At 41.5% G+C, this 24,857-nt stretch overlaps 1 protein-coding gene across 1 annotated transcript in view; it reads left to right on the forward strand.

Annotated features, from left to right (window-relative positions):
* Positions 1-24,177, forward strand: part of LOC129108911 (SH3 and multiple ankyrin repeat domains protein 2-like) — an 88,722-nt gene extending 64,545 nt beyond the window's left edge. Inside the window, 11 exon segments of the mRNA XM_054620840.1 lie at positions 1,454-1,589; positions 2,653-2,733; positions 2,856-2,864; positions 4,675-4,698; positions 5,642-5,680; positions 6,318-6,430; positions 6,776-6,881; positions 8,449-10,159; positions 10,161-10,940; positions 23,660-23,710; positions 23,712-24,177. Of these exon segments, the coding sequence (XP_054476815.1) occupies positions 1,454-1,589; positions 2,653-2,733; positions 2,856-2,864; positions 4,675-4,698; positions 5,642-5,680; positions 6,318-6,430; positions 6,776-6,881; positions 8,449-10,159; positions 10,161-10,940; positions 23,660-23,710; positions 23,712-24,177 (3,516 nt within the window).
* The last annotated feature ends 680 nt before the right edge of the window (positions 24,178-24,857 follow it).

Consider the following 24,857-nt stretch of genomic DNA (forward strand, 5'->3'; position numbering starts at 1 on the left):
TTGAAACATTTATCCTCCGTGGTGATCGTTGGATGTGTTTCCGTCCTCTACAGCGGTAGAGCAGCGTCCGCTCCGGCTCGTCATATGAGCCCGCCATAATGCAACTGACTTGCACGCCGTTCCGCTTGTTGTGCTAACCTAAACTAGCACATGTGAACTTTGATTCCACAATACGTGCATCAATCTACATATTATGTATTCTGCATGCAGTCACGTGAAATGCACAGTGACCCTCGTGCGGTTAGAGTTTGGCAAAAAACACATAAACCTTTAAGCCCTACGAGTACTAAATGTACTAAAACATGAACTTTAGGGTGTCAATCTTTGGAAAAGACAGTTTCAAAGTTTACTTAGTTTAATGAAGTTATTAATATACAAGTAAAATAACAATAAAATACATTTAATTATACAATAAAACTATTTGGAACGTCCTGCAAATCCGCACAGGTATTTTTTTTTTCTTATTTAAGCTGATGAGACGGCAACATTTGAGTGATGAGGATGATGAGAATGAGGAGGAGGAGGAGGAGGAGGATAAGGTTGATGATGATGATGATGATGATGATGATGATGATGAGGATGAGGATGATGAGGATGGTGTAATTTGTCCTGCCCAAAAGGTGAAACAAAGACGTCAAAACAGATGTCAATCAAACGGTCTGTACACGCCCACACAGGCCTGAGGAGAAATCATCCAAAATAGGTGACCTGTGTCCGGGGGGTGTATGTGTGATATTTGTTCACATTAACGGTTAGAATTAGCACATAGTGTGTGATTGACACGTTGTTTTTTGTCATGTGGTAGCATACTGTCGGCCTGTCCGTCCTCCCTGCGGCTGGTCTTACTTCCTGCCTCATCATTTGTCACTTTGACGAGCTGTCGACCTTGAAATAGCATCAGTCTCAGCGTGAAGCCGCCGCAGAGAGCGAACCGCTGCTCAACCTTTTCTACCTCTTATCTGCTGCTGCTTTGTTCCACCAGTGTTGTTGTTGTTTTTATGCCATAAGAAAAGGACCGTCGCTTTGAATTTGAGATGTTTTTGTTGCCAGTGTCTTGCATAAACACTGGTAGCGAGGCTCTTAGAAGACTGCAGCCATTCTAATAAAAAATAAATAACACCAAAATGAATATTCTAACAAAGCCTTGAAGGATATTTTATGATATCTTGGAATTCTGTATTTGATAAACTCAGAATTATAGGCTCAAAGTCAAAAGTTTCGTGGTCACCAACAGTATTTCCTGTCTTTTAAGATGTACAGAATAAAATACGCCCTTTAGTTTCACTTTTCTGCTCAAAAAGTACTCAAATACACAATCAAAATAAACTTTTACCACTTCCTACTTATACTGCAGGCTAAGAAAATGTCAGTTTTCGACAATGTGAGGATGTCTTGACGTCCTTAAGGCTTTCCCAGCCGTTAATGACTTTATGTTTTTGTTTGTTTGCGTCAGGTGAACCAGGACAATGTGGTGAAGGTCGGCCACAGACAGGTGGTCAACATGATCCGTCAGGGAGGAAACCGGCTGCTGATCAAGGTGGTGACCGTGAGCCGGAATCTGGACCCCGACGACACGGCGCGCAAAAAAGGTACAGCAACCATTCAGAGGCTGCTACGCCATCAGAGAAACCTCTAACACCGAGTATGAATGACTGACAGTCATACTCAAAACATACATGGATTGGAAAATGAAATAATAGTGAAAAAGCTTCAGGTCGTGTAGAAAAACCTGCTGCGTTATGGTTCTGCTAACGGTTGTACCTCCCTGCAGTAGGGCAGCATGCTGACTAATGATGTGTTATGTAATAATATCCCTCAGAGGCAGCCAGAGATCTGACTTACTCCATGTTCACAATGCAAACACCAAAAATAACACAGAACCAGAAGCTCATATGTCTCCTATAAAGCTGCTGACTGCTGGTTAGCTTGTTAGATTATAAGAACTAAACCATTTAACAGTTCAAAACTTAGCTCAGCCTATATATATTCCACTGCACATTAAAGGGATCTATTTTCATGCATTTTGCAACACAAATCTCCATTTGCCTGGTAACCCTGAGGGTTAGAGAATACCTGGAACAATCATTACCATCCCATAAGGTTCTTGCAATGGGAACGTTCTTTACAGAAGTCCAGTAAATTGGACAAACCTTAGATACCATATTTCTATTGTGCTCAGCTACGAGCCGCGAAGCTAACGTTATGCTTGATGTATTCAAAGTAAATAACATGCAGTTGACAACCAGTAAATATATGTTGACAGTCTGTTTAACAACAAGACTAGCTAGCTATACAGGGAATATAATTCCACAAATGCTTGATTATAATAACGCTAGCAGGATTCAACATCAATAACAATATCATTTAGCAGTGTGTCCAACACCAGACTAGGCTGTGTAGGACTACACTCATTGTTTTAAATATCTTTTTATAGCCAGCGCATTCATTTAGAAGGCTGGGACTACTTAACAAGGGCTCCATTATCAGGAATGAATTGACACCTTGCAGCCAATCAGAATCAAGTATTCACAAAGACCATTGTATAGTATGAAGTAACATACAACAAACATGACTCATTTATGAACACAATCCATTAGAAGTTGAAAAGCCGGTTAATGTCTGAATAAAACAAAATGTTTTTTTCTCCGTCAGCTCCTCCTCCACCAAAGAGAGCCCCCACCACGGCCCTGTCCATGCGCTCCAAGTCCATGACCTCTGAACTGGAGGAACTCGGTAAGAGCGCCCTGGTTGGACTTTTTACTCACGATGTGATGAGGAAGTCTGTGTCTAACGGCACCTCTGTCTCTGTTTGTTCTTCCTTCTCACTCTCATTGATTGGTCTAATCTCTCCACAGTGGATAAAGGTAAGCAGTTAATGCTGCCTTCTGCCTTCCATTTTGCTTGACTGCTACATCCATCGGCTCACAGCGGCTGAGTTGAAGCTTTTGTTATGGCTAATGCAATTTAAGTTTCCATCATTTGCTTTGGTTCGTCTCTTAAATAAGAAGAAAAGCTGCTTTTCCTCCCTCCTCATCTCCTGCTCGCCATCATGCATGAAGGACTCTTGCTTGTAGAGAAACCCTGAGCTGTCGCCGTGGCCACGTCACATGACCCTTTTATGTGTTGCATTAAAAGTGCTGCGTCGTCCCGATCCCTTCTGACGGACAGGGCAGCCAGCGTTTCTAAGACACATGAGCAGAAGGAGGCCACATTGGTGAACAGGCCTGAGGGAGGAAGGAAAGCAGGATGTGTGAAATAGAAAAGAGGGACCACTGTAGGGTTTACCCCAGGATACCGATGGTTTTGAAACCTCGAGTTCGGCGTTAAGGCCGTCGCCATCTTGGTTTTTTGAACCAGAAGGGAAAGGAGAGGGTGGAGCCAAGTACAAAGCTGAATAAGACATATTTATACGACTAAAAGGGTTATGATTAACCGTCATGAAGTGAAAACACACTGTGAAAGAGTTTAAGTGGTAGTGACCTGTCAATCAGTGTGTAGCCCCGCCCTAAAGCATCCCCTGCTTTATGGTCTGTTTGACTCTAAATGGAGCATCATTTACTAAATGAACATCATGCTGTATTGAAGAAGACTTGAAACTAGAGATTGAGACCATAAACTCATGTTTACAATGTTTACTGAGGGAATAAATCAAGAGAGAAGTAGAGTCATTTTCTCATAGACTTCTATACAACCAGAGGAGTCGCCCCCTGGTGGACAGGAGAGAGAATGCAAGTTCAAGACACTTTTCATAACAGAAGGTTGCCGCCTCTGTACAGCTCTGACATGATGTAAAGAGAGTGAACAGTAAACAGTGAGGCTGTTATCAGTGAGATAAAGATTACACTTGACTATCTGTTTGTACCATTTTTCTGTGAATCCAGGGGAAGCAGTGCAGACTTCGCCAGCACCAAAATAAAACAAAGTACTTTTTACTGCGTGATTACTGAATGGAAATAAAATACAGTTAATGGCTATTGCAGAAAAGAATGGCATAAATGATATGTGTGCTGCACAAACAATTAGTTGATTAATTAATACGTTGATTGCAAAAAATTAACCACAATTGTGATGTTAACAATCGTGTTTCGGACTGCAGCAATGTAAAGATGTCACCTTGAGTTGTGTCATCATAAAAACAGATTAATCAATCAAAGAAACAATCCGTAGTCGCAGCAGCTGGATTGGTGGGTGCGTTGTTTCGAATAGCATCTTTTGATTAACTGCATAAACTTATGTGGGTCAATAGGTGTGCAAAGAGCCGGCAGAGAGATGAAAGGTGAATAAATGAATAAATAAATGACAGCGGAGGGAGTCGACTTATATTGCAGGAAAATGCTGACAGAAAAAATGACCTGTGGTCAGCATGTTTCTAGTAGAGCTGCGTTTCATTCTTAAACCTTATACATTTATAATAGTAATCATTTTGCTCGGTAGCGTTTTTAAGTCTAAAGTGCAGCACAGTCTTCATTTCTGAATTTAAATTTTGAAGCAGCATATGCATCTGTCTCTGCAGGACAAATTTAAATAAATGAAAAAATACACTGACTAAATACTTTTTGCAAATATTAAACAAAGCTAAACAACACAAGTGCGTTTTTGTTCATCTTGTGAGAACGTTCGAGTCTGTTTTTGTGCTTTAAAGACTCCGAAATCTGTTTCTGTCCCTCCTTTAAGCCACTCTAAGGAAAAAGAAAGGTGGTAAGTCACTGTGGGCATGTTTAAGTCTGATCCAGTGTTTCCGATGATTGATTCATGTCACATCCCTCCCTCACCACCGCCTCACTGTGATCAATGACACTGTTCTTATTTTAATATTTCTACAAGGATTTTCTTTGTCTGACTTTCCAACCAGACGGTGTATCTGCATGATTTACAACGTGGTTTTTGACTGCAGCTGTTTTGAACTTCCTTTTATTCTAAGTGTTGCTGTTGCATGTTTTAATGTTGTATTGATGTTGAATAGAAAAATGTTTAACTGTTCACGATCAAAGATTATTATTTCTTCTTCCTTCTGACTCGGTTTTAGATATTGAACCACGAAGATGCCAAGTTGTTTCGTTAGTTCACTCTTTAATAAAAAAGAGTAGTTCACATCAGAATGCTTCTTAAACAAGCCTCATATTATTTAACTTCTGGGAGAAAGCTTAAACATGAGACCCTTAATGAGGAATTACAGAACTCTTTACTTGTGTGTGTGTTTGTGTGTTTGTGCAAACACTTTGTGATCTAAAAATATACAAAACAACACAGTTTTTGTAATATAATGTTTCTTCATTTTACCTGATTTAAAATGTTTGTTTCTGTGTGATTTCGTTTTCCCCTTCTGTGTCACTGCAGCCTTTTGTGTATGTATGTGTGTGTGTGTGTGTGTGTGTGTGTGTGTGTGTGTGTGTGTGTGTGTGTGTGTGTGTGTGTGTGTGTGTGTGTGTGTGTGTGTGTGTGTGTGTGTTGGTTTCCACGTTGTCTGATGTGCTGTAAAGCAGCAATCCAGTCTTGAGAGCGAGGAAATGTGCATTTCCTCCTGTTGTGTGTGTGTCTGTGTTTTTAGCTGTAACTTGTAGTAAAGGTCATTGACGCTCCTTTCCTCCCCCTTTCCTCCCTTCCTCACCCCTCCCTCCCCACTCCTCTCCTCTGTGTGTAGATGCGCAGAAGAAGAGGATTGTTTTCCAAGTCACTCTAAGTAATCGCAACCCCCCCCCCCCCCACCCCCCCCCAATGCATGGAACGCTTTCCACATCCTCGACAGAGCTATAGCCAGGGAGGCCACGCAGCGAGAGGCTACGTCGGCGCTAGCATGTAGCTTCTCTGAGCAAAACCTCTTTTAAAGGTGGACTCTAACCGACGGCATCATCACACATCAGAGGGAAGTTCAGATCTGACAAATTTGCCGTGGACACCTTTCCCACGGGAGAAACTGAGAAAGATAACGGCAAACTTGACAGACCTCACGTCCATCGTTCGTTTGACCTCTGATGAGGGAACGACCTCTGAGAGGTGGATGATGCTGCTGAGTCGGCTGTTTGGAAAGAAGCTTGCACGGCTTTGTGAGGCTGGACGCACCCGACACATTTCATCAAAGTCCTCCTGTCTCCCCCCTGTCCTCCCTAAACCCCCCCAAAAATATGTTTCTATGTTTTATTTTTGTTTCAGTCTCATCTGCAGCTCAGTGTGGAAACACAGACGGGTCACTGTGAATGATTAGCTTGCGTTTGGCCTCATGAGAAACTCACCAAGGCTTTTGCAAAGTTCAGTCCGGCATTCTGCGTTGTTTGTTTTTTTCCGTTGCTCACAGATTCACGGCTCGTTTTATCTTCCAGATAAAGTGGAGGAGATGACGCACGCCCAGAAGGCCTCGCCCGTCGATATGAAGATCGCCACAATCAAACCGCGCCCGTCCAGTCGCTGCTTGGTAACGGCAGCTGATATGAACGTAGGTGTCACCTGACCTTGAAAAACACATGAAAAAGGTGGAACACACATAGATAATTCTTACTTTTTAAGAATTACATCCTTAATTAAATGGTTTATTCAATATATAATGCTGTTGTTTTGGGATTCTGAGGGTTTTATGGGGTTTTGATTGTATCATAATAATTTTAAAGTGTTTAGATGAGTTTTTTGAATAAAATTCTTTAAATTGTGTTTTACAGCTTATTTTGTACTGATAGATAACTGAAACGAGATGCTGTAAGTGTCGGCCTCCACAGCCTGCAGAGAGCTAATGAAGTATGTGTATTTTTGGGGTATATCATTAACAAAGTTCTGTTTTTTGCAGTCCTTGTATCACGACCGCCAGGGAGTAGCAGTGGTGCCACCCACTGTACCGGGGGCTTTCCTGGGGCTTCCTGAAAAGAGCACTTTGAAAAAGCAAAAGTCCATAGGTATGATGCATACCGTTAAAGTGTGTGTGTGTGTGTGTGTGTGTGTGTGTGTGTGTGTGTGTGTGTGTGTGTGTGACTGTATGTCCAGTACCTCGCTCTTTTAAGCTTGTCGTAATATTCTAATAATGCTCCGAGGACCTGCTCCGTGTGCTCGAGCAATATTAAAGCTAATTATAGATAAATTAGAAGGATCCAGTCAGCAGAGTGTGTGCTTTCAGGCCATAATATTAGAGGTCATTAAGCATATGCTGAGACCTCATTCTCACTGCTGAACTGGAGGGGCGTCATGCAGGCTAATGTTCACTCACAGCGCTTTTTGATTCGCAGTGCCAACATTATTATAACCAAAAAATGAAGAACATTTAATTGCAATGAAAGCACTTTTTTGAATGTTCTGGTTTTATGTCACCAGTGTGTCGACTCAATAAAGTCACAACAAATTATAATGGATGTAACTTTGGTCAGCCTTTTTAGTCAGTAAGTGAGATAGTTTAACCTCTTCCACTCCACACCTCTTTACCACACTGTACATTAATAGACTGTTAATTCAAAGTTAATTACTGGCTACTAATTGCATTGGTTTCACAGTAAGCTACTGTAACGTTTTCACAGTAAATTATTATTGTTATTAACAACCTACTCTGGTGAATTCACAGTGGTGTAAAGTAATTAAGGCTGTAATAGCCACAGAGTAAAAGACTGAATACTGTATTATATTGTGAAATATCCATAGACTGCAAACACCTGTAATGTTATAATAATGTAATTAATGTCATAGTATATGATGAACACCATTGATAAATCCATTTTCTGATTTGCTGCCTAAATCTTCAAATTTAGAGATTTTTGTAGGAATTGCATTTTCCACGATTGGATGGCGAACACTTCTGATGTGGAAACTGCTCAGAAACCCTTATTGTCAAACTATATAGCAAATCCATACATCACCTGGATGTCCAAGGTCTCCAGTCTGTGGTTGTAACATTTCATGAGGCTGTGATTATCTTAGAGGTCACAACAGGTCATATTATACAGTGACGTCAAGATTCCAATATCTCACGATGTGAAATGACTACTATGAGGATTAACATCATCACACATGAATACAATTTCACTCATTGGATCAGGAAGCTTTCCCGTCAAACTGAAGCATTTCCAAGACTGTTTAGGGACCCCAGTATGCAAAAATATTCAAATACTGATTTTTAGAGTAGTCAATAAAAAAACACAATCATACTGCATGTAAATAAACTGCTTGGGTTTTAGATAACGGTTTATTTTTTCTCATTATTTCCGTTTAAGAATTAAATTGATGGTGTTGGGGGATTAGTCAAATGAAGTCACCAGTAAATTCCCACTTGCTGCAGCAAACGTTCTTCTTTTTTTATCTTTCGGGCCTCTCTCAAAGTTCAGGAACCTCCTGCTCGGATAAATAAAGGTTAAGAAAGCGTTCACATCAATAAATGAGACATTTGCAGTGTAAAGAGGAGGCCATGCTGGAAATGAATAATAGGGTTGTCTCGCCCAGGTCCTCACATCGTTTTTCTTTCTGCTCCATTTCTCCAAGGTACAACGGAGGATGAGAAACAGGGATTCCTCACGCCTCCTCTTCTCAAGTTCGCCCGCAGCCTCTCGATGCCCGACACCTCAGAGGACATCCCTCCTCCTCCAGCCATTTCACCCCCTTCGCCACCCGACTACAACTCCGGCCCTCCACCCAAGAGCTACGGCACCACGCGACCCAGCTTCACCCAGAACTCACCCAATGCGGTGAAGACCATAAGCCGAACCACCGACGTCGGCACATTAAGGCGAGGCTATTACCGCCAGAGCTCAGAGCAGTTCGAGAGCACTCGCACTCGAGGGCGCACGCCGGTGCCGGAGAACCCTTACTCCGAGGTGGGCAATAAGACACTGTATGTGCCAGCCAAACCAGCTCGAAGGAAGGGAATGCTGGTGAAGCAGCCCAACGTTGAGGACAGTCCTGAGAAAGCGTGTCGCATGCCAACAAACCCCTCGGGCGCGGTCTCCATGCCCACTACGCCCGTAGAACGAACATGCTCCTCCATCCCCATCCCCACCATCATCGTCAAGGAGCCCTCCACCAGCAGCAGTGGCAAGAGCAGCCAGGGTAGCAGTATGGAGATCGAGCCCACCACCCCTGAACACCCACCTCTCACGCCCACTGTTTGTGGTTTGCGTCCCGAAGACCCTATGTCTCTAAGCAACCCCTTTGCGGCAGCTATTGCCGGGGCAGTGCGGGACCGGGAGAAGAGGCTAGAGGCAAAAAAGCACTCAATTGCCTTCCAGTCGATAGACATTGGGGATGATGACTTCAACAGTCCCACACCAACCCCTCGGCTACGCCATTCAAAGTCCATCGATGAAGGCATGTTCAGTAGCGACGAGCGTCTGCGAAGGATATTGGGTCCTCCTCCCGCTGCACAGCTTGGGCCGCCTGTTGGGGGCGGTAGTGGAAACATGACAGACTTCAACACCCCTGAACCCACAGTGGTACGGGAACCTCTAAACACCAGAACAGGCCAATGTCCCAACCTGGACAGCCCCGTCAGTCTACCATCGACTCCTCCTAAGAGCCACTACAGGGCCAACGGGACCTACCTCCATCCTGTCACCGGCAAGCCCTTGGACCCTAACTCTCCACTCGCTTTGGCCCTGGCAGCTCGTGACCGGGCGATGAAGGAGCAACAAAACCATCCTCAGAATCAGCCACAAAATCCCCCTCAGGTTCAGCAAACGCCCAAGCACGAAGCCCAGTCCCTCCCAGCTCAGCCAAGCCACAAACCAGACCTCAACCAACCGCTGTTTATCGACACCAAACTACGCTCCGGGATCGAGACGAGTTTCGCTGCAATCTCCACGGCAACCATGGGGCGGCCTGTCCGAGGCGGTCTAAGGAGGCAGATGACGGAGCATAAGTATGAGTCTGATGGAGCGAGGGAAGAGCGGCAGCATAAGGCAGTCGAGGAGAGGAAAAGCGCTCCGGCGGATGTTGCAGACACATCGCAACCCAAGTCAACAGGGCTGCTGATGGTCCACACCAGCAACGAAGGAAGCAGCAAGTCGAACAACCAGGAGATGGAGGGGCAGGACAGCAACAGGCCATCTGAACTGAAGGACCCCAACCAACCTGAACCTCTCAACGCTCCAACCATGTCCGCTAATCCCCAGCTATCCTTAGCTCAGAGGAGGAGCATTACCGTGGGCGAGTCCATGGAAGAACCGGTAAAGCTGCCCTTCCGAATCCCCCTCCCCCCTCGCCTCAGTTGACATTGACGAGGATTTTGACTTCACAGAGCCCCTCCCCCCACCGCTGGAGTTTGCCAACAGTATTGACATTCCTGATGACCAGGCCAGTGCCATTGCAGAGATGCTTCATCAACAGAGGCGGAATGGGGGACCCGCTCTACCCCCGTACCACGCTCACGCCCCACCACTTGTCTTGGATCAACACAAACGGGTGGCAAACAGCATGCCCCCCTCATATCCTCCTCCTCCACCAGACTCGGAGTCAGGGGTGGGTGACTCGGGCATCGAGGAGGTAGACAGCCGCAGTAGCGGGGATCCTCAGCACATGGACGCCACCAGCACCGTCTCCAGCATCTCCACCCTGTCGTCGGAGGGAGGCTTCTGCGACAGCGCTCTGGAGAGCCTCTACGCCACCGCGGACGGACACGCCTTCCTGGTGGATCGGCCCCCTGTGCCACCCAAACCCAAGGGCAAGTCCGTCATCAACAGGACGTCGCTTTATCACGACGCTCTCATCGAAGAGCCCCCGGAGTCCTATGGCTCACCGCCTCAGGCCCCGCCCCCTCTCCCTTCATCCTCTGAACCTCCTAGGACTCCCACTCAAAGGACATCCAAGCTGTGGGGCGATCAGCCCCCGGAGCTGCGCAGCCCCCCATCCACACCGGACGGCAAGAACACCGTCATCACCGAGCTGAGCTCCATTCTGCAGCACATGAATCGCGACAGGCCAGCCAAGCCAGGAGATAGCCTCGACTCCCCGACCGGGACCAGGGGGGGCTTCGGAACAAGGTGCGTGACAAGTCAGTCCCTCTGGGCTCTGGGTCTACAAATTCTTTATTACTCAAAGTTTCTTATTTTGATGTCAGTCTTTCCTCATCTTTTGCTTGTATTCATAATTTCAATGGTTGGTTATTTGTATAAGAACTTCATTCTCTTTATGGGTTGACTAAACCCCTTTCAGTCCATCGTGGTTTTATGGCGGATTGCCTATTGCAGTATTTGCATGAAGCAGTGCCTGCTGTTTTGCATAGCATGGATATTGTTGTGTAAAGACGTTAATGATACTGTAGGTTTTTGTGCACAGTGGAGCTGGCCATATTTTGTTCATTTGGGAGAAGCCAGGAGTTTTATCACAGAGTTGGTTCACCAGAGATACAACGGAACATGTTCTAACTTACTCATTGACATATCTTGCCGATATGAAGATAGTTTGGGTTTTGTTTATCTATCACAATGGGACTGATCCACTGCTTGCTCCTCACTGATAAATGTGAGTTTGGTTTTGTGTAGACAAGTTTTAAATTATGTCTTGTGGATTTTAGCTTCTGAAGTGTATATAAAAGGCTGCAGGAATGTGCTTGTATGGCATGAGAAGGGTTTTATAGAAGCATAGTCAACCCAAGGTCAAGAGGATGTGCTAAGTCACTGCACCCTTCTCTTGTTGGCCAAGAAATAGTTCCATCATGTAACTAAGAACTAAGAATAGTGTTGAAACAAGCTTTTAATGTGATAGAAGTCTAAGTTTATAGGGTCTGTGTATCATCCATGGACATCCTACTGAACAAGCTCTTAACATGAAGATCTGATAACTATAATTACAATGTGCACATGTGCAGACATAACTCAGCTCAAACCCTCGCTTCCTATTTGTTTGACATTTCTTTACTCTGAAGTGACTATTTACTTGGAGGGAAGCACAGAGGACCACTATAGGGCAATACATATGGAGGTGAAGCCTGTTTACTTGTTGATAGGTAGGATTACGAGATGGTACATTTGATATAACAAGATGGATTTCCTGCGTAGCCATGTTTTAGACTGTTCAGGGCACACAGGAGTCACATTTTTATTAACTGGGAAAGCGTTTTGATGGACCCCGCACCTGAACCAGCTCCGCTCATGTTTTTTTTAAAAACTCACATCTCCTCTATAAGAGAGGGAAATAAAAAAAGCATGATAAATAATTCACCCCTCACATGCATTTTGTATGAGCGGTCCCATCGCTCACAGAGAGGTGAGGAGAGCAGAGGGAAAGAGTTCATTCCTCTGGACGATTGTGCCAACAGTCATAAGATCAACACAGTGACGTCTGTTTGTGGTAATTAAGCAGCTGTTAGGTCCGGCCTTGAGCCTCTTCCTTCACGCTTCACGCCACACACTATCGTGTTATCCTCAATTTCATCCTCTGCCGTTCAAAGTCATGTCTGTTTGACCTTTACACCTTGTACTCATTTCATTTTCAGCCCACGCCTCTCCATCTTCATCTCCATTTTCTCCAGTCTCCTGTAGTTCCTTCACCTCTTCTTTCTTCATGCCCTCTGTGTCTCCCATCTCCACAGGTAGGTTCCACGTCACACCAAAGCCCTGTTTCCACTTTTTATTTGTTTTAATCCATCTCCTCCATGCTACATGGTGTTTTAGTTTGAAGTTGTCTTGTCCGTCTGTGTGTTGGCACATTACTTGAACTATGTGCTGCTCCTGTCAGAAAGATGGCAGAAGATTTGCTGCATAACGTTGAGTATAAGTGAGGAAAAATGGAATCTCCTGTAGCTCGTCTCAGTATTTTTAAGGATTCAAGGATGATTTATTGTCATTATGCAGCACAGGGATGCACGAGGAAATGCAGTTATGGCCTGTTTGTATCACAACAATCACATGATTACAAACCCCCCCCAATAATTGTAATACAATTATGCATTGTTTTAATTTGCATCATAAGGAATGTAAACAGCAGCAACAAAAACAAAAACTAAACAAATATGGCCGACATCTTGTCCACGGCCGGGTGAACTCTGCAGCACACGGAGTACACGCGTTTAAAGGCACCATCACTCCGATTCTTGCGGTTGCGGTTTGTAAACACATTCAAAGTTGACGCAGGTGGAAGCTGACCCAAGATTCACTCTCATTTCAGAACCAGCTCAAATCATTTCAATGTCACCTTATGTTAATAAAGGCGTTTTGTCAGCTCAGTTATTGAGTTGGTCACCACAGCAGTATGTTTATGGTGTGATACAGTGATTATGGCGTAACATTAGGCGGCTTACGTGTCTCTTGTTCTGCCATTTTGGTGAAAATTCTACTTTGCCTATAAGGTGGAGAGCTCTCAGGTTGTCTGTTTGTTCTGCTTGTAGCTTTGTGATGCTAAGGTATCAGGTGAATCGAGCTGGCAGCCTCTCAAAGTAAACTGTTTATTCCCCCCAAGCCATGCATTTAAAAAGCTCTTTTTGAGAGGATTGTTGATTTTTATATACTTTTTAGTTATATTTCACTGTGACATATGTCAAGTTTATTGCAAAAATGAGCTGCAATTTGGGGAAAGTATTTTACCACATGATATATCATATATATATAACCATTCCTGCCCATATTCAGGGCAAAAGCCATCATATGTGTCATCATAATTAAACTCATACAAGGCTCATCTAAAGTGAATGTCATTTGCAGGTCTGTAGCTCCTGTTAATCGTATTTTGTATTATAGACTTTTGCTGTTTTGATATTTTCCTTCCTACTCACACTGAAACAACCAGATGTGTGACGGACCGTTGTAGATCCGTAATCCGTACTGATCCCCCGTCACGGCTCAGCACGCATGTGAATTACACAGTTTAACGTTGAATAACGGTGAAATAAAGTTTTACTGACGATTGTTATCCTCCAATATTCAGTAAAATAGGAGATCAGGAAATCAGCATTTATGCTTTTCTAGACTCTGATCTCTGATAATGTAACCAAACGTGATCAGGGATCTCTAAAAGTTCTATTTGCTCCCCTTTCTGATCCGTGACTCTGATCCGTGATACGATCTGATTCTGTGTGTAGTTTGACGGGATGTTGACTGATCAGATTTACTTGGTTCAGTTCAGTTACTGGTTCCTCTGAGCGATCAAACGACCAGATGTCATCCTGACCCGATGTGACTGCAGCATCCAACCCCTCGTCCCCAACGGCAACGAACATCCTGCTTAAACCAGTCGATTGCTTGTAATCTGTTTTTTTTTTTCATCCCGATTGTTGCCGTCTGGTGTCGGATTGAGTTTTTAAACCCGGCTCTCTCGTGTGTCGCCGGGGTCTGATTATCTGCCCCCGTGCTCAGAGGGGGGGGTTTCCTGTCGCACTGCTTTGTGTTGTGGATAAGATAAGGTTGAGAGCAGATAGGACCCGGAGAGGCCCTGCGGAGGGGGGGAGGAAAGGTGGTCGTTCTTCTCTGACTGTCAAACAGATGGCAACAGAGATGCACAGAAGATGGCCTAGATTCACACATGCTCTCTCTCTCTCTCTCTCTCTCTCTCCCCTCCATCCTTTAGCTCCTCGTGTCCTTCCTCTCTCTCGCTTCGTTCTTCCTCGCTACGTTGAAATCAGCCTCAGCACCAGATCAACGTTTTATCCTTTTGGACATTTGTGGGTTGTATTTTTTTAATTCTCTCTCTCTCTCTCTCTCTCTCTCTTTTTTTATTTTTCATCCCTGTCTCATAGCCTCCCAGATTAAATGTGCGTTGGTTGTGCCTGTGGACGAAAGGGTTGCCTAGCAACCGGCTGATGAGAGCAGCCTTGAGGCCTGCAGTGATGTCAGTCTGAGTCAGGGGAGGGGTGTGTGTTTGCACATGTGTGTGTTTGTGTGTGTGTGTGTGTGTGTGTGTGTGTGTGTGTGTGTGTGTGTGTGTGTGTGTGTGTGTGTGTGTGTGTGTGTGTGTGTGTGTGTGTGTGTGTGTGTGTGAGATGGGGCCTAACCCTCGGCAGAGTTCAACATCATCTCAATCAGGTCACGTGCAGCGCTGCTTTAGTAGGCCACCGTTATGTAACACCAGCACAGCCGAGTCAGTCTCTATCTGTGTGTGTGTGTGTGTGTGTGTGTGTGTGTGTGTGTGTGTGTGTGTGTGTGTGTTCAGGCTTCTATAAATAAAGGCAGCGCTGTGCATGCAGCAGCGATGAGTGCGACCCTGGATGTGTGCTAGAGAGAGGCAGGGAGTCATCATGCGATGTGTGGGCGTGGTGAAGGCGAGGTCTCCCACAGCAGATATCAATAGCACTGCATCGCTCTGCTCAGCTGACGGAGAGAGAGCTCTGGTGCTGAGCTGACATGCAGGCCAGCGAAGGACCCGTGCTAACGTTACTTATATGCGTGTGTGTGTGTGGGGGGGGGTTTGACTACGTGAGTGTTTGCATTTGCAGAATGCGGCAGAATTTTGTTGGTTCTTGACTGTAACTTCCACAGAACTCCTTCTGCCAGAACCTGTGTGGTGCAAAGCTCTGTGTCATGACTTTTAAATTACCCAAAACTTATTATTTATGTTGTTAATTAATGGGTGGGTTGTATATGTGAAATATCTATTCATTGTTTAGTGTTTAAAATTATTAAAAAGCTCAAATTGCTTGTTTTGTCTGACCAACAATCCAAAACTCAAAGATATTCAGTTGTATGAAACCGGCAAAAAACACTTAAATCCACACACAAATAACACAATTTTTACACAAAATCTAGTCTCAAAAATGGAACATGAGTTTGTCCATTTTGTCAAGCTCTAATTAAAGGTTAATTAAAGGTGCAACATGTCACTGAATAGTCAGTTAACTCTGACTGTTACTTATGGTGACAGACGTCCTCGACAAATATCTGTAAAAAAACTCAAATGTCCCAGTTTTCACCACAATTAAATTAACAATAAAAATTAACAATAAAAATACTATTAAACTTACAATTAAAATAGGAATAGAACAGACGTTCCCATTCAAATCAACGTAGCAGGAGGGTGAGAGCAGCGGCCATGTTTATGTGTACCGTTGTAGCGTGCTAACTTCCATATAAACTAAACCGATTTACGGCAAATCGGGACTCACTGAGTTGAGGTTTTGCAGTAACGACTAAAAAATAGCAGTGTAGTGACGTTACAAAGCGTAGAGGGCCAGAGTCATTTCCTGAATCAAGTGTAGCATTAAGGATGGTGGAATTAGCAAGCTAGCATTCTAACCATCCAGCCGCTAAATGAGTAGAATTAACATAAAAAAACATACTTCAATCGCCATATGGCAATATACAAAAGTGTTTAGTTTTAAAAAGGAACCTAATTATATTACACCAATACTTGTGTTTTGTGGTTACTAGTGTTAATAAACTGTTTTAGATTAACTATGTTTTTGTAGATTTTAGAGACAAAACATATTTTCTTTCTGCAGTAAATGAAGGAGTGCTAGGAAGATTCAATTCAAGCTGTGACTCTCTGTCAGCCTGGCTACAGTGCTGAAGAGAACCCTGGGGTTGTTCTTATTTAAATCTATTAATGCTGAATAATAGGCTGCTCTAGCATTACGGAGTGCCTTCTTATATATTTTAAGACTGTCTCGCCAGACTAACCGCGCTTCATCCACATTGGTGGAACGCCATATCCTTTCAAGTTTTCGCGATATTTGCTTTAAATCGCGGGTTTGAGGATTATACCATGGAGCAAACCTCCTTTCTTTTATTAGCTTCTTTTTTAGAGGAGCTATAGAGTCTAGTGTCATTCAGTGAGCATGCAGCACTATCAACAAGATGGTCAATCTGAGACGGACTAAAGCTAGCGTAGGAGTCCTCTGTTATATTGAGCAATGGTACTGAATAAAACCCTGAAGAAATCGCTTCTTTAAATGTAGCTACAGCATTATCAGATAGACATCTAGTGTAGAAACTTTTGCCTAATGGCGTACACTCTGGTAGAACAAATTCAAAGGTTATTAGATAATGGTCCGATATGAAGATGAGCTAAGCGCTGAGATATTCTCCCCCATCCTGATGGAGACGCCTGTGGAGCATGAGCTCTACATTAGCATTACATAACACTTAAGGTGGTGTCGTTATATAACTGTTACTCCCAGCCCCGCGTGGACATGAGAGTAATACATCTGTGCTAATAAAGAATTTTGTTAGCAATTAAGCAAAGTATGTGTACGCACATGTACTGTGGTTTGCTGTTGTCCACAGCACACATAACAGTGACTGTCCTCTTTGATCGCTGCAAGAAACGGTAATAAGGTCAGAGAAGCTAAACGAGGCGCTGTGCTAATTAGCCTAATAAGCAATTACATACTTTTCACATCAATTTCACTCCTGCAACCAAAAGTGTTTAATAGATGATAGAATAGCTGGATGCCAATTCGAGAAGTGCTTGACAGATCTCAGGTTAAGTATTGTTTTAGTGCTGTTGTGTTGTTTAGCTGTCCGGTCAAATTAAAAAGCGTAAAGTGAGTTAGAGGTGGAAAACAGGAGGCATGCATTCCTCTTTTCTTTTATCTCGTGTATATGTTGTCTGTTTTCACGTAAATGTCTAATGTTGTCTTCTGTCTCCATCTCACCCGTCCAACACCACTTCCTGCCAAGAAGCCGCTGTTGAAAAAGTAGAACTGTAAGTTGTTGTTTTTTTGCCCGGTGAAGGAAGCACTTTTAACGATGGCCCAGTTCCATTTTGGCAGAGCGACCTCCCCCCTCAGTCCTCCTTCACTTCCCCTCAGGCTGTCCCATATGTTACAAGAGGGGAAAGAAAAAGTGATATCTAGGCTACACCTCCGCCGAACAGAACAGGGGCGGTCAGATTGTAAACTCTAGTGCCAGACGTTCAATCGATTTATCAGGAGAAACAATCAACAGGGGAGGAAATCCTCGGGGGGGAAGTTGAAGGAAGGTGTGATCACTCTGCATGGATTGATGTGTGTGTGTGTGGTGGTGGTGGTGGTGGTGGTGGTGGTGGTGATGGGGGTTATTCTTGTGTGTCACTGCTCCAAATATCAGCACATCCATCACATGTGTCTTTCTCACACACGATACAAATACAGCACGGATACACACACTTCTCTGTGTTTTTTGCATGTTGTGGTGAGACTTGTTTTTATATCTCGTTGAGGTTCACATTTGCCAAAAATGTGTTTTTTTTAAAGTGCAAAACTAGCTCGGTGGGTCTGTTGTTGCTCAACAGTTTTCTCATTGTCAATAAATCCCATGAATCCCCAAAAACCGACAATGTGTCAACGTCTCCCAACACGTTCTGATTTCCTGCCTGTGGGTCTCAGCTGCAAAGCCCATTGGATCCGACCATGCGGCAACCTCCGGGTCTGCAGAAGTGTCTTAAAGCTGCATGCTCTCTCCTGTCCACCAGGGGGCGACTCCTCTGGTTGTATAGAAGTCTATGAGAAAATGACTCTACTTCTCTCTTGATTTATTCCCTCAGTAAACATTGTAAACATGAGTTTATGGTCTCAATCTCTAGTTTCAAGTCTTCTTCAATACAGCATGATGTTCATTTAGTAAATGATGCTCCATTTAGAGTCAAACAGACCATAAAGCAGGGGATGCTTTAGGGCGGGGCTACACACTGATTGACAGGTCGACACCAGAGACGTATACGCTTCTATTCACTGGTTGCAAAAAACGATGGCGAACTCGAGGCTTCAAAACATCCACAAACCAATGAGTGACGTCACGATAACTGCGTCCACTTCTTCTATACAGTCTACGGCTCCTCGTGAAAACATAGATATAAAAAATGTTGCTTTTCCTTTAAAATGAAACAGAGTATTGCAGAGTTGTAAACAGTTGAACTAAAGATTACATTTCTCCCTCTAAACCTCTTAAAGAAGTAAAACCATTTTGTAGTTCTCAATAAAAGAAGAACGACAACAAAGATGAGAGAAACGTCAGAGAAAGAAATCAATTAGAGGAGCAGAACATTATCTTCTTTGTCCTGAGCCGTTAATCATCTGACGACCCGGCGGATTTATCCCGACAGACTGGACAGACTCCTCAGAACAGACGACTCCTTTTGTTTTCCTTTTCAAACATAGCTGCTGTTGCAATGAGCACTAGATACAGGAATCAGTTTAGATTATAACAAATAAACTCTACGTATCATTTTCTATCTAAAAAGCTAAAATAGCTTTCATTCCTTATTTCCCAAATTAACAATTGCATGATGTAAATATCTCTGAGGGAGGACGGTTACTTTAACATTTACTATACATACTTACTATACATACTTACTATACATACGTACTATACATACTTACTATACATACTTACTATACATACTTACTATACATACTTACTATACATACTTACTATACATACTTACTATACATACTTACTATACATACTTACTATACATACTTACTATACATACTTACTATACATACTTACTATACATACTTACTATACATACTTACTATACATACTTACTATACATACTTACTATACATATTTACTATACATACTTACTATACATACTTACATACTTACTATACATACTTACTATACATACTTACTATACATACTTACTATACATACTTACTATACATACTTACTATACATACTTACTATACATACGTACTATACATACTTACTATACATACTTACTATACATACTTACTATACATACTTACTATACATACTTACTATACATACTTACTATACATACTTACTATACATACTTACTATACATACTTACGTACTATACATACTTACTATACATACTTACTATACATACTTACTATACATACTTACTATACATACTTACTATACATACTTACTATACATACTTACTATACATACTTACTATACATACTTACTATACATACTTACTATACATATACTTACTTATATACATACTTACTATACATACTTACTATACATACTTACTATACATACTTACTATACATACTTACTATACATACTATACATACTTACTGTACATACTTACTATACATACTTACTATACATACTATACATACTTACTGTACATACTTACTATACATACGTACTATACATACTTACTATACATACTTACTATACTATACATACTTACTATACATACTTACTATACATACTTACTATACATACTTACTATACATACTTACTATACATACTTACTATACATACTTACTATACATACTTACTATACATACTTACTATACATACTTACTATACATACTTACTATACATACTTACTATACATACTTACTATACATACTTACTATACATACTTACTATACATACTTACTATACATACTTACTATACATACTTACTATACATACGTACTATACATACGTACTATACATACTTACTATACATACTTACTATACATACTTACTATACATACTACTATACTATACATTACTATACATACTTACTATACATACTATACATACTTACTATACATACTTACTATACATACTTACTATACATACTTACTATACATACTTACTATACATACTTACTATACATACTTACTATACATACTATACATACTTACTGTACATACTTACTATACATATACTATACATACTTACTATACATACTTACTATATACTTACTATACATACTATACATACTTACTATACATATTTACTATACTATACATACTTACTATACATACTTACTATACATACTATACATACTTACTATACATACTTACTATACATACTTACTATACATACTTACTATACATACTATACATACTTACTGTACATACGTACTATACATACGTACTATACATACTTACTATACATACTTACTATACATACTTATACATATTACTATACATACTTACTATACATACTTACTATACATACATTATACATATACTATACATACTTACTATACATACTTACATACTTACTATACTTACTATACATACGTACTATACATACTATATACATACATACTACTATACATACTTACTATACATACTTACTATACATACTTACTATACATACTTACTATACATACTTACTATACATACTTACTATACATACTTACTATACATACTTACTATACATACTTACTATACATACTTACTATACATACTTACTATACATACTTACTATACATACTTACTATACATACTTACTATACATACTTACTATACATACTTACTATACATACTTACTATACATACTTACTATACATACTTACTATACATACGTACTGTACATACATAACATTCCTCCTCGTACTATAAGAAGCTCGGAGCGGCTGACCTTCCCTCCCCATGTCGTGGTACGCTTCCATCCATTAGCGCGCTGCAGGCCTCCCTCCGGCTGCAGGACGCCCAGCGTGGAGCACTTAGTCTTTGTGACAGTAATCATTTCACATGAATGTAATAAACCATTAAACATATTAACAATGGGGAGTTCACACTGGGAGGGGTTACGGCTTTAGGCGGGAAAACCCTTTAAATGTAGAGGGAATACTTTTAGTACATTTCTTTTATGGCAGAAAGACTGACATGTAATTCAAAATTCTAAACAATATTATGTCATTTTATGAAGAAACTTCAAAAGAGATCAAGCCTTTTGATCTCTGAAGCCTCAAACTGAATGTCTAAGTGAGACGATTGTTTTAATAATGACATAGAATTATATATTTTAATAAACTGTTAAACTTGTACTTAACAGTTTATTAAAATAATATAAAACTATTATATTATATATTATATAAATCATTATATAAATCATAATACGAGGTTCAAATTTTTGTTATGAAGCCAGGAAATTCTGATTGTATATTTTCACATATTCAATTGAAAATACTTGGTCACAGATTTACAAAAACAACATAAAATGTTAAATAAAATCAGCATTTAGTGTTTGTCAGCTGATTATGATAGATCATATAAGGTTGTTTTCCTGCTGTATACAAAGACATGACTGATGTTAACTTGTGTCAGTTTGTGTTAAAACATTAAGTTGAATCGAGTTAAATCACAATACATTTAATGATAAGATTTCACATGAAAAGAAGATGCTAATTATTGATTTTAAACTAGAATATCAGCTGACACACAACTCACAGTAAATACCTCGATCTAAACATTCAGAGTAGTCAGTTAGGCAGCTTTGACTCAAATGTTTAAAAGATTAAAAGCTAAAAAGCTCTGCTCTGCTTTCACATCCATCCTCTACGTCAGCTGCTGAAGATTAAAGGTTTTGCATGTGATGCCACCTACTGGTCGCTTTGCAGCATTACATCATTTCTTCTTTTTTGTATTTTATGTTTTATAAAACCCAATAACACAACGCAAGACAGAAATATAGAGGAAATAATAAAAAAAACTTAACGAGCAAGAAATGTTTTCAGACAGACTTCCTTCCTTTCAGGCTGCAGGACAGTTTGATGTGCATGTGGATGAAAATGACCTTTTCAAATGCATGAACTACCAATTCATTCTCTATTTCCTGATTGTTTGTCTATTATATATATTTTTTATTTTCAATTAAAGAACAATGAAAGATAGAAAAATATGTGCAAAGTGGAGAAAACTCTAACAATCTCTACGACTGCTTCAGCCGACCGTCCACCATCTCTTACCTTCACATCCAGCAGCTGAATAGACAAATGTTTATCTCATTATAAACATATTAATAATACGTTATAATCTGCTGATAGCGCTGTATAACTACCTTTGTATGCAGAGCTTTATACCAATAATCATAACACATTAGAAAGCATTTTATAATGATTTATAAGATCCAGTATCATAATCAGAAACAATTTTTTTTTTTGCAAGGATCATAGTGTTATATAAATCCCGTGGTTGTGATACATTATAATCTTTTATAATATGTTATAATCACTATTATAATGCAATGCTCTGTTGTTATAAGTCACTATAAATGGTCATTGTTTGCATTAAATAAAGAGGACAAAATGCTATTAAATCTAAGAAGAGATAAAGAGATTACAAAAGATTGTAAAATTAGATGGATGATCACATTATAATGCATTGTAGAAGATTATAATGTATTATGAAAATCATTTTATGTATTAAAACTATGGGAATTATATTAAGATCCTTCCAACAAAAAATTAAAAACTATGGAAATTCTTCACCTTATAAAATGCTTGTTGTTATAAAACATTTTGTACATTTATCAGTGCTTATTACTATGATATACGAGCACTATGAGCAGATTATAATGTGTTATTAGTATTTCTATATTAATAAATGATGTACGTGGGAGTTCTAGAAAGTGTTACCAAAGTTTCTGCGAAGAAAACTGATTTAAAACGAAATTAAAAAACGTTATGCATCACTTTAAAACCGTATCAGTCCACATGGAAAAAATTCCATTAAATCTAAGAATATTTAACACAGCAATGTTGTAAAATGTTTACTCTAATAAAAGCAAGCAAAGACCACTTAGAGTAACTAATGATCACATGATAACGCATTGTAATGAGATTATAATGTCATTTTGTCCTTATAATTCATTATAAAATGCTTGTTGTTATAAAGCATTATTATGATTTATCAGTGGTTATAACTTTGATATTACAGCACTATGAGCCGATTATAATGTGTTATAAGTATTTCTATATTAATGAATTATGTACGTGGGGATTCTAGAAGGTGTTACCAAAGTTATGATTTGAAAACTGATTTAAAACGAAATTAAAAACTTTATGCCGCACTGTAAAACAATAAAGTTTGCTTTTGAACCTCCATCTGACCCGACTAACATCTCGTCTCTGTTCCTCTCAGGCCGCCATCAGACGACTCAGGGATGCGTAACAACGCCGCCGCCCTCACCTCCACCCCCCAGCAGCCTCCCGTCCCAGACTCACCCCTGCAGCCCTCCGGACTCCGGCTCCTCCCTCACACCTTGCTCCTCGCTGCCGCCCTCCGTGTCGCCCACCCTCACCGACGTCTTCGGCCTGCCCACCCCGCCCATGGGCAGCGGCGGCGCCTACAGCCTGAGCTCCTCGTGCGGCGGAAGCGGCAGCTCGCGCTCGCCGTCGCCGCTCACGCTCATGCAGCAGTCGGCGGCGTCGGGTAAGCCCTTCGCCTCCAAGCCGATGGAGCTGTGGAGCAAGCACGACGTGGCGGACTGGCTGGAGAGCCTGAACCTCGGGGAGCACCGGGACGCCTTCCTGGACAACGAGATCGAGGGCGCCCACCTGCCGTCGCTGCAGAAGGAGGACCTGATAGACCTCGGCGTCACGAGGGTGGGCCACCGCATGAACATCGAGAGGGCCCTCAAGCTGCTGCAGGACAGATAAGCCTCCGAGGACGACGACGGGGGCGAGGGATGTCAGGGGTCGAAGGAGAGGGAGGTGTTTGACCTTTGACCTGATGGCTTTCATCGGACGTCATCTCAAGTCGTGGACGCCGGGTAGAAGTGTTGCCTCTCGCTGTCTCCTGTCCTCTCTCGTCCTCCGTCGCCTTCGTCTCAGTGCTCCGGTCTGTCCGTCCCTCTTCTTCCTTCCCATCAGGGTGGATCATGGGATGTCTGGAGGAACTACAAAGGGGGGGGGAGAGGAGAGAATAGCTGCTATGTCACATCAAGGAGAGAGGAAAGCAGAAAAGACCAGAAAACAAAACACACTCTGGAATATCGTGAACTGAAACGCTGGGGAAAATAATACTCGTCTGGAAGTTTATTTCACACAAAGACTCGCCCGACCGCTTTGGAATACTGAAGACTTTTTCCGTGCATCCCGGTGTGGGTGCATGAAGAACCAGCTGAGCTGGTCGTCGCTCCTTTTCTATCTTTGCTAGAGTTTGTTCAGAGAATAATATTTCTTCACTAGAGTCCTACCGGAGTTATATTTCTGGGTGCATCTAAAGTTGTAGAGAAAAATTTGAGATAGACTCCATTTTTTTTTTTGCTTTTCACCTGTTTGTGTCAAAATAAGAACTGTTTAAAATAGATACTGAACCACATCTCGTGTCCACACAC

This window comes from Anoplopoma fimbria, chromosome 2, assembly GCF_027596085.1.
Source record: "Anoplopoma fimbria isolate UVic2021 breed Golden Eagle Sablefish chromosome 2, Afim_UVic_2022, whole genome shotgun sequence".
Taxonomy (NCBI): Eukaryota; Metazoa; Chordata; class Actinopteri; order Perciformes; family Anoplopomatidae; genus Anoplopoma; species Anoplopoma fimbria.